An 11,315-nucleotide genomic window follows, 5' to 3' on the forward strand; every position below is an offset into this window, starting at 1 on the left:
AATTTGATTTTCTGTTTGTCAGATACTGTAGCCACCATCTCCTTATCCCACTCGCCTGCGAGGATAGCATCTGCAGCCCTCTTCCTGTTCTTCCTGTATAGGTTTTGAATTTTTGTGTACTGAGTACGCCTGAGGACTCTTCTGGTGGTTACTGTATCTGTGCCTTTCCCCTGCTTGATTTCGTTGTTGAGGGATTTGTCTTCCTCCCCTCGTTGGCTTTGCGCTTCCTTGGGGGCATTAAGGTATCAAGCAATTGCTCGATGTATCATTGAACATCTCTGGTTGTGTCTTCTTTAACCGAGGTGGATATATGACTATATAGAGGTTTAAAGGCAGGACTTAGATTATCATATTATAAAATTCCACACCCATTGGGCTATGTTCTTCAGCTTGTTTTCCTCTTCAAGCAGCAGGGTGTCTGGCTTCTCTAGAGATAGAAGCTCTACACCCTGGCATTGATCTTGGAGTGGGTGGGAGGTCCGATGCTCATCCTCGAGCACTGAGCCACCCTCTTGTAAAGCCTCGAGTATCTCTTTACTGTTTCTGTCTTACTTTCTTGATGGAATCTACTATCCGTTGCAGCCACTCTTTATGTATCAGAATATTGATGTTTCCTTATTTGAAGTTTGAGGGCAGCAATTTTGGACAGTTCATCATCTTCCCTATAAAATGTTTATTCTATATCTCTACTTTCCTCGGACCTGGTTGAATGGCAGCTCTCGGGATCTACAGGTGAACCTCTTCTTTTCCGCAAAATACCCAACACTGAGAGAGAGGGAAAAAAAGTCTGTGTCAGAATTAAGTTGTGCTGCAACACAGTACCATCTGGTGCAAGAAACCAGCTGTGAACCGACATTAAGGGTTATGGTATGAAAAGATGCTAAGAATCCTTCCCGCTTTTCATGGGGTGACCACAAATGTTAACTGTAGCATAAACTGCAGAAGCACTTAAGTCACTTTATGTATATGTTTATTCTGAGCAGTTTATTTATGTAAAGCTGCAGCCAATAACTCAAAATCATTAAGCCTTTAAACATGTATCTAAAAACAAAGCTAAAACAAAGGCAACTGGGCTCGCTTGAGTTTTGTGGAAGATGTTTCACCAATCATCCAAGTGGCTTCTTCAGGTCTAAATGACTAGTGGGGAGTTTAGGTTTTTAATTTAGAACATCTGTGGGTGGTGCCCACTTGAAACTCACATGACTAGGGTCTGTTAACAACCCAATACTCACCTGCAATTAGAGGATGTTGTTCAGATTAACCTGGGTGGTGTCCTGTTTTTCCACAATTAGTGGCACTCTAACCCATTAATGGCCAGAAACTCAAGCTGTGAATGGATGTGAAACTTTTTGGGGACAGATGCTAAGACTGTGTTGTACGTGGCTGATAAGTTGTGTCTCAGTCCACCTCCCCTGGTCAGAGATGGCTTCCTTTACTCCTCTTTCAAACCATCTGTCTTCTCTAGCTAAAATGTGTACATTGTTGTCCTCAAAAATGTGTCACTTGTCCTTCAGGTGTAGGTGGACCGCTGAGTCCTGACCTGAAGAACTGGCTCTCCTGTGTTGAGCCATGTGTTTGTCAAGGGGTTGCTTTCTTTCCCCAATGTACAAGTCTGTGCATTCCTCACTGCACTGAACTGCATAAACTATATTGCTCTGCTTTTGCCCGGGGGTTTTGTCCCGCTCTACCGCATTCCTCTCAGGCAACGCCAGTGACTAACAAGCAGGCCGGGTACGATCTTGTGACTGTTTGGGACGGAACTGCGGTGTCACGTGACAAGAAAGCGTTAGAGATTCAATGTCACGTGACCGAATCGGAAATCAGTTTTTTTAATGCAATGAACAGTTCAAGCAGTACAAGAACATTACACTAAAACAACCAAACGGAGCTGGGAGGCAAACAGAAGTCTAGTGTCACAGGATCAAACTTTGCCAGAATTCAGATGGCACGTAGACTCGTGTCAGATGTGATAAAACTTCCGAATTCCAGTGTCACGTGACCCGGCAAAAACGGAAATCCAGTGTCACGTGACTAAGTGAAGCCGTGAAGACCGCAAACAAAGTGCGTCACTCTGTGAGAGTGTTGAGGTCTGCAGATTGAAGAGGTGGTGTGTTTGCTGGTACAACAATGGTGAAAATAGCTTTTAATTCGGCTCTGGCGCAAAAAGCGCCCGGCAAAGACGGCGAGTCGCTGATGGCCGAGAAGGTGAGCATTGTTTGTGGGATGCGCGGCAGTGTGTGCTAATCGACGGGCCGGCGGCGGGTGGCGTGCGCAGAGAAAGAGTAAGCAGACGGACAGACAGAGACAAACAAACAAAACACGGCGCTGCTTGAGTGTGACATGTGTAGCGGCCCATGTCGGCTGTGAGTTCGAAAAAAGGTGTACGAACGAAGCGCCCCCGACACATACTCTGTTGAACTAGTATTAATACGGCTTAGTTCTGCTAACGCTGTGCCAGCAGGGGGGGGAGCAGGATTTCTCTCTTCCCCCTAGTGACCAGGCTAGTCTACTAGTAGTAGAGTAACTGTCGGTACAACTTACATTGTAAGTAGTAATGATACAAACAATATTAATCATGTATTTGTTCTGCATGCAGTACACACTAGAGAGAATTTCGTCTACTCTATGTGAAATGCATACAACTAGCGAGTCTCAGCGCCCTGGTGCGCGACGACATGGGTTAGATCCCCCCTCAGTGACTGTGGAGTCTGTTCTCCCCGCGTATCTGTATGGGTTTTCTCTGGATGCTCTGGTTTCCTCCCACAGTCCAGAGACATGCTGTCCAGGTTCACCCATAGTGTGTGAGTGACAGAGAGAGTGTGTTCCACTGATGTATGGATGAGTGACCCAGTGTAAATCATGTACCTAGCAGTGTAAGTCTTTGGGTGCTCTGGTTTCCTCCCACACCCCAAAGATATGCTGTTCAGGTTCACCCATAGCATGTGAGTGACAGAGTGTTCTGCTGATGTATGGATGAGTGACCCAGTGTAAGTAGTGTATCTGGCAGTGTAAGTGACCGTGGTGAATAAGTTATGTGTGCTGATAACACTACATAGAGTTCATCGGAAGTTGCTTTGGAGGAAAGTGTCTGCTGAATAAATAAATGTTAATGTAAATTTCATTAAAATGTATGATATCATGGAGTGTTTTTTGTGCATTAGGAATATATTTTTAAAATTTTAGCGTCACTCTGTCCCTTAGTGCACTTTTCTGAGTGTTTTTGGGTGGTTTGGGAGAATCGTAGGGCTGAAAACAATGGCTGTCAATGTGCTTCTAAAGCAAGTTGTGGAGTGATTGTGAGGGAATACTCATTCTGTAAGCGACCCCATTAAAATAAATAGATTTCAAGTTTAATTTTTTGCTTTGAAAATGTACAAAATGTGATGGATCTAGGTTTATGAATTATGGTGGCTTTAAGATCAAATAACTGAGGCATCGCATAATTGTGGGTTTTTTGCTTAGCTAACACTTTTGTCCAAAGCAGCTTACAAGGTTTTGACTCATTGAAGTAGCTGAGTAGTATAGTTGAGAGTACTTTGCTCCACAGCTACTATAGCAGTAGCAGGGAGGTGAGGCACGAACTAACAACCTTTAGGTTACAAGTCCCTGTCCTTAATATGTTACTTTCTGTCCCCTGTCTGATGGATGGACAGTATTAATTTTAAAAGGACCATATTGACATTGACTTTGGTCCATCTTAGAAACAAGTGGTTTATTTTTAAATGTGCAGGTTTGTAAACTTAGCTCATGTATCCATCTACATTACATTTAGTCATTTAGCTGACATCTTTCTCCAAAGAAACTTACAATGTTAATCTACACTGTAAAAATTTAAGTTGGGGAATACATTAGAAGGTAGTGTAGTATGGTTTTTTTTTCTTTTTTTTTTTTGGAATTATATATTTTGGTTCCTTTCTGATAAAGACTGATGAAATGTCCGGAAAGTTCCGGGTTGGCGATGTTTGGGTGTCAAAACTCCCTGCCATCTTGTGATGAGTCAGTGGTCATGTTAACTTCCTGTTCTTACTGGTCACTTCCCCAGCTGGGGCAGACAATGTGGTTGTTTCCTATTGGGGGGGGTACAATTAGGGATTTTTTTTTTTTCTGCTTTCCTTAGAAATGAACACAATTGGGCATAGTTTTTTTTTTTTTTTTTTTTTTTATATATATCACCATGTACTGCAGTTAGTCAGCTTTGGACCTTGTAATTTTTACACACTGATGGCTCGCAACTATGGCGGCCCGGTCCAGCCTTGCCCTTTGCCATCTGCACCAGGTCCCCGCAACCCCCCCCCCCCTCCCGTCCTTGTTGAGCCGAGGAGTCGCTAAGGATTACGTAGGATTACGAATTTTTTTTAGGTGCATGTATGGCAGCCTGACGCCCTGTGGATTAAGCACAGTGCTGTGGAATCACTCTGTAGCAACACCCTGTGCAAAAACACACACACTGCTTGTGGTTTGCAAAGCAAAGGGCGACAGTGCGGTTTTCCTTTACTGCAAGATTGTCTGGCACATATGTACAGTTAACAAATTTTACTCAATTGTTAAATATGTATAATTTTTTTCCCCATAGGTATCATTTAAATTGATTTTTTTAAAAAAAAAAAAAAATAGTTGGATATCTCAGGCTTTCAAAAAGTTTGTACTTTTTTCAGTAGCCATGACAAATATCATGAAATTGTATGCGTGACAACATTTGGATTCTTTGCAGAGTTGCATGTCATCTTGGTATAATTTTATGGATAATTTAATTTCCTTTTTTTAATTTAAATAAAGGAGTACTTTGCTGGTCTGGTCTTTGCTTCCCCCCCAGCCTGAATGCATTTCTGCTCTTGCTTTTCTGATGGAATTGGTACATGGTTGTTGGGTTGTCAGTGCATCATGTCACAGTATTAGCTGCCTGTGAATAATCTTTAATGTGATGTTCAGTGGTGCAGATTGAGGCCCTCTACTTGTTTTCTGTCTTGTATTCACTTATATAGTGTGCATATATGTATATATACCTGGGGTACAACTTTTACAGGGCCATGTTTGGTATACAGACCTGGTATTGGGTGCTTTTTCCTTTTTTCCAGTGTTTGGCTCACAGTCTGCCTCAATCAGATTTTTCAACAATGCATGATAACTTGAAAAACAACAAAAATGAAGTTTTTCTGTTAGCTTTGTGACATGTTTTTGTTTTATTTGTTCACGTACCTCTGTACATTTAAGAGGGGTCTCAAAAGTCCCCTTGTTCTGATTCACTTCTTCCCTGCTCTTATAAGCGCTTCATAAATGTGTACCTGTTCATTTTTAATGCCGTGGAGAAAAATTTACTAGTTAATCCCTTGTCTGCATCCAAATCTGTCCTGTTTATGTAATACCCTATTTTTTGTTCTGAGATGTACATCACTATGGAGAAAAGCATCTGGTAAATGCAATGGCTTATCTTGCTAATGTTTTTACTTTTTTAAGAGAGTTAAGTGTTTGGGGGTGTTTCTAGACATATGTTTGCATGTCCATAAAATCCAGCAATGCATCCCCCCCAATTAAAATAATGGGAAAGGACCTCCTGGTTTAGACTCTTGGTATATAGACCGTTTTCAGGAATGAGTTAAGTCCATATAACTTGTCTGTCTTTTTTTTTTTGGGGGGGGGGGACAGCCCTCTTGTGTGATTCTTACATGGAATTTCTTTAACCTTCTATTTGCATGCATCAGAAATGATGCAAGGGTTGATCTTTTAAAAGGGAAGCTCAAATTGGGTTCTTTGCCACACACAGATCATCTGTTGATTAAACAGTTCTGTTGAAATATTTGCGTGATGGGCTATTACTGAGAGTCCATCATGCAGGCCAGTGTGTCTTCTGCGTGGGAGTCCACTTGCACGCTGCTGTGGATGTGGTTCCGGGAACAAGCTGCTCTTTCTGCATCTTTGGCTTGCTGGAAGTTGCTGTCTTAACATGGGCTTCTCATGCTGGGCTGCATGATTTCAGCAAGCTTAAAGGTGTGGAGATAAATTTAGAAGTGTGTATACACAAGGGTCTGGTGGAGATGTCAGCCACCTGCAGGAGGGGAGGCTGTCAGTCTGCACAGGTGTGAGATGAAAGCATTGTGCAGGAAGCAGGTTGAGATAGACATCACTGGTGGACCCATACTGAATGAGTGTTACCCCTGCATCCACCTGGTGGTGTACGGGCATGCAAGCACACGCGCACACACACAACCACAGGTGCCGTGTGTGCTGGTGCAATCTTTCAGCAAGTGTGATGTGAGCCCAGCTTAACTTTGCCATCTGTTTTGCAACCCCACCAAGTGTTGGCAGTGGTGATAGAAGGCGAGTGACATGTTCTCACCCCGCAGGACCCAGAGGCGGCTTCCGTGTACGCCACCGAGAGCTCCACAGGCCGCTGCCTGCTCACTCTGCTAGGCCTGGCCTTTATCCTCACTGGCCTCATTGTTGGTGGAGCCTGTGTCTACAGGTACTTCACCCCTAAGGTAAGTTCACCTGGCCGGGCTGTCTTTGAACGTATGCTGTAAAGCAGTACTGGTACGCTGTCGGTCCAGAGTAAATTTAACATTGCTGTAAAATTTGCTTTGGAATCCAAAGTTCTTTTAAAACTGAGTTAACTTCTCAGCCTTTATGCTCCTGGTGTTCCATCAACTAAGACATAGCTGCATGTCCTCACTGTCTCTTCCTTTGCAGAAACTGTATCATGGTGCCATGCACTTCTCTGAGATTGACAACGACTTGGTTCCTATGGACGTGGAGGCTCGTGAGCCCTACTACCTGCCTCGCATTGATGAGGAGCTAGAAATCCACGAGAGTGTGGCCATCATCAACGTACCCGTGCCCCGCTTCGGCGAGGGAGACCCAGCCTACATTTTGCATGACTTCCGCAGAGTAAGGAGCCCGCTTTCCCTGGCCTTCTGGTGTCTGCCATTGCAAAGAGGCCTCTGATGGAGTTCACTTCTCTATTTTACAGAGGACTATTTGATAATTCAGCATACGTGAGAATACGAGTAGTTGTGTGCTTGTTTTCTTGTCTGGTTGAGTGCTGTTAAATTTTGTAAACACTGCGGTGTTGAAGTGTCTTGATTGCTGTCTCATCTTGGCTTGAGTGTGAGGGCGGACAGTAATCTTTTGCTAAAATTATTAGGTTTCATATCTCTCAAGGGAATGTTACCTTTGTGCAATGCAAATCTAAAGATTGCACTAGAAAGACAGTGCACTGGTGTGTGTCTGTGTCTGTGCGTGCGCATGGGGAGTTGTCACAGTCATCACATGCATTAACAAGCTGTTTTGTTTGGACAGAAACTGACTGCTTACCTGGACCTGAGCCTGAGGGCCTGCTTTGTTATCCCGCTGAACACCTCTGTGGTGATGCCCCCCCAGGACCTGATGGATCTCTTTATGCAGCTCATGGTAAGGTTTCTTTCCCTGGCATCTCAGCAGGAGAGTCCACTAGTACTGGAAAAAATGTTTTAATGAGATGGCACCTTGTGAAGGCTACATCCTTCATCTTATGGAGTCGTCTTTAAGCTTTGTGTGATATGCCTTTGGATCAGCTAAAAACTGGTATAGTAGCAGTAAATTGGTAACCTTGGGTTAAACATAACAGCACCTGGCTCAGATTTAGCCACTAATAAATATTATTGAGGAAGATTCACTTTGTTCTTCAAAATAGAAGATACAGATGTGTGATAAAAAGTTTTATATTTGGCTGATTTTCATTTTATTAGACTGGGACAGCACTGTATACTTGACTTAAAAGCTAACACATTTCTCAATCAGCTTGCACTGTGAAGGTATTTAAAGTGGTCTTCATTTATACAGCTGGGTAATTAAGAAACTAGGAAGCTGGTAATCTCAATAGCGAAGGTCTATTTTAGCAACTAAATTTTTTTTTTTTCCTGTAAATTACAGCAACTAGTTTTAAAAAGGGTTATTAAAAAAAAAAAAAAAATGAACATTGAACTGATTATAGGTAGAATCCCTCTGTGGCCATGGGGTGTGGTGCATTATGGAAACAGTAAATGGACAAAAGGAAAGCGATATCATGCATCTCAAGCCTATGGTCACTGGCTACACATCTAGTTCCTCACTTTTGCTTGTGAAAGGGTTGCTCTTCTACAGGCTTTCTTAGAAAAGTGGCAGTGACGCTAGCATGAAGCTTAGGCTTTGTCTGTCCATCACATTGTTGCATTGTTAGCTTGCTGTTTTATTGCTTCTCACAACTGGTTTTATAACCCCTATTCTCACACACACATACACTTTCCGAACCGCTAGTCCCATTTGGGGTTGCGGGGAACCGGAGCCTACCCGGCAACATAGGGCGTAAGGCCGGAAGGGGAGGGAACACACCCAGGACGGGATGCCAGTCCGTCGCAAGGCACCCCAAGCGGGACTCGAATTCACATTCCAGTATATTTTTGTTAGCACAATCTCTTGTTGAACAAGCTCTCAGAGCAAGGTCTGTGAGTCAGGGTAAAGATAGCCAAATAAGGTATAGTGCTACTTCTCCTACCCACGATGCCCTTGGAGGGTGTCTCACTGAAATGAGCTAGTGTTAATGGACTATGGAAATGGCAGTTCAAAGCAGAAATTGAACTCTTAACTGGGTTTGCTTCTCGCCTCTGTCTCAGTCCTTTTGGCTGTCAGAGAAATGTCTGTGACCATCAGCCTTCTGTAATTTTTGGGTTCCAGCGTTTTATCGTCACGTGTAGCAACAGCACTCCGTTTGCTGTATGATACCATCGACAGGCTGTGCTGTTGCAAGGCCCCCTATTTCTTCCTCACTCAGTATTTCTGAGACTTTTGTTTATATAACTTTTACACAATGTTTTGTTTTTATTTACAGTAAATGGCAAACACGGCATTCTGGTTGTGTGGGGGGGGGGGGGAAGCGAAAGAAAAGAGAAATATTACAGCCCTGTTAAGCAACATAACATTTATATGCTTCATGTAATGAAGTATAAGGACACACTAATGGCTTGTTCCACATTACTGTCGCTGTCAGTCGGGCTCCTACAAGACGTACCTAGTGCACGAGGACCTGGTGGTGACCGAACGCATCGATGACCTGGGGCCGTTGGGTTACTACATCTTCAACCTCTGTGATGGCAAGGACACATACCGCATGCAGCGGCGTAGCGAGATCCTGGGTAAGTGAGGACATTGGTGGTGAGGTTTTACCATTGATTAGTCGTGTGGACTGGACATGTTTTACTGACGGCTCGCTGTTGTGACCAGCAGGCATCCAGAAGCGCTCCGTTGAGGACTGCTTCACCATCCGCCACTTTGAGAACAAGTTTGTGACTGATACCAAGATCTGCAAGGCCTGATGGAATTCTGGCTTGGGTGGTGGGAGGGGGTAAACAGAGGATGATTGAAAAAAGAATGGGGGGCCTTCCAGCCTCCACCAGACTGAAAGCAGAGAGGTTTTTCCACAAGTAGACACAAAAAGCATAATTTTTGTCTCGTCTCCTATTTGGTGCTCACCTAAGAGTACATCTTCCAAGTTATCATTGATTCCTGTCGTCTTTGACTGTTGACACTTGGTTTGCAACTAACCTGCTCTTCAGATTTTGATATTTTTTCCTTCTTTCAATTTTTTTTTTTTTTTTTTTTTGTCTTTTGAATTCTGTAGGTTTGTGGATTCATTTGTGTGGTGTTACTCAATCTCAATGAAACAGTATTTTATAAGTGCTGTAATGGTTCAGCTCCACAGGGCTGGAAATAACAAAGTTGATAGTGGTAAGATATGTTTTTGTACGTTGCCCTCAGCCAATTAATTTGGCTGTAATCTCTCACAAAACTCAAAATAGTCTCCAGAAGGTTGTGGAGGGGCAGGAGTACTTATGGGGAAAAGCCCTAAATTGTATGTCGATAAGTCATTCGTGCCTTTGGAAGATTTGGGAGATTTCTTTTTTTTGGCGGTCAGTATTATGGCTAGTGCAGCACTAATTTGGCAGCTGTTGTACCTCATCTCACTGCCATTCTCTCCACATGGTCTAAATTGCAGACATCTCCACAATTTGTGTTAGAAACAAAGCCCGCATCCTTTTCATAGCAACTGTGAACATTATAAAAGCCTTCACCGGTTTCTGCTCTGCTGGTGGGTGTGTCATGCGTCACCCAGCCCATGATAACAGGCTGAGCCGTGAGGAGATGCAATGGAGCACTCGTATTAAGTGAGGACCTTCTTCCGCACATGGCTGTGTGTGTGTGTGTGTGTGTGTGTGTGTGTGTGTGTGTGTGTGTGTGTGTGTGAGAGAGAGAGAGAGAGCTGTGCTGCAACAGGTTTCCTGCCCCTCTCGCCCCCCTTGGGCGGCACGCTCCTCTCTTCAGACTGCGTGTTGACTTGCATGTTACAGACACCAGCAATTCCCCTTTTCACCGGAACTCTGACTCAGCTTTTGAAGTCTTTCGAAAATGAAATAATTATGGCACGCAGCTTCCTCCCACCCTCTCATACCGACGTGACAAAAAATGGTATGTGGCGTCAAAGAGAAATCTGGCCAGAAGCATCTAAAGGTACGTGTGTAAGTTGAGGTGAATTGCTGAGGTGTGTAAGTGTGTCCCCCAGCGCAGGGCATTCTGCCGTAATGCTAGGGACCAAGTGGCTGCTGCGCTGAGCCCTGGCGAGGCTCCGGCACGCAGCACTGAGACAGCCCTTTCCCTGAAGCGCACTTCGTTGCACTGGGCCGCTGTTGACCCATGCCACTGTGCTAACTGTGAGTGTTAACTGCTGTAGATGTGCTTCCTGTTCACTCCTCTCGACCTCAAGAGCAATATCTTTTCTCTTTTATTCTAAAATCATTTTAAGCAGCATGATGACTGATTTTTAGTGGGTTTTTTCTTTGTGGTTTGTGATAGATGGGCAATCATGTCCTTAACAGCAGGGTCTCTCACTGGATCTGCTCATTGTGGACACACAACACAATGCAGTGGCTTTGGAAAGGTTGACTGAAGGTGACAATGTGAAGAAAACTGTTGGATGAAATTCACCTGGTAAATGTGTTCAATAAACATTCATTTCTTTACATAACTGCCTTGTGTTCGTTTATTTCTCTGCCTGTAAATGTCCTCTATAGGAGGAAATTGAGTTGAAAAATGAGTTGGAAATCTGTTGGTTGTCCGTCTCCCAGTAGAGGGAGCTACATGCAAAAGCTTGAACACATGCGACCATGGTACATTGACATTTATTCATTTAGCTGGTGCTAGTTGACCATCATTCTAGAGTAAGTACCTTCCTTGGGGCTTCTTCAGCAGGAAGTAGGATTCACGCATGGGTCCCTTGAGTCAAGTTGGTGTCTCTAACCACAGCGCCACCT

The 11,315-nt window shown here is 43.8% G+C and overlaps 1 protein-coding gene across 2 annotated transcripts; it reads left to right on the top strand.

Moving 5' to 3' along the window:
- Nucleotides 1-2,020: 2,020 nt before the first annotated feature.
- On the top strand, nt 2,021-9,609 carry LOC108925500 (integral membrane protein 2A-like). 2 transcript variants are annotated; one of them, XM_018737490.2, is made up of 6 exons: nt 2,021-2,205; nt 6,342-6,476; nt 6,685-6,882; nt 7,294-7,404; nt 8,999-9,143; nt 9,232-9,609. In XM_018737490.2, the coding sequence occupies exons 1-6, from the start codon at nt 2,128-2,130 to the stop codon at nt 9,321-9,323; spliced, it is 759 nt and encodes a 252-aa protein (XP_018593006.1). In that variant the 5' UTR covers nt 2,021-2,127; the 3' UTR covers nt 9,324-9,609. The 2 variants fall into 2 exon arrangements, with proteins under 2 accessions (XP_018593006.1, XP_018593007.1); XM_018737491.2 differs by having other exon boundaries at nt 2,022-2,205; nt 9,235-9,606.
- The last annotated feature ends 1,706 nt before the right edge of the window (nt 9,610-11,315 follow it).

Source organism: Scleropages formosus, chromosome 13 (genome assembly GCF_900964775.1).
Source record: "Scleropages formosus chromosome 13, fSclFor1.1, whole genome shotgun sequence".
In the NCBI taxonomy this organism is placed as follows: Eukaryota; Metazoa; Chordata; class Actinopteri; order Osteoglossiformes; family Osteoglossidae; genus Scleropages; species Scleropages formosus.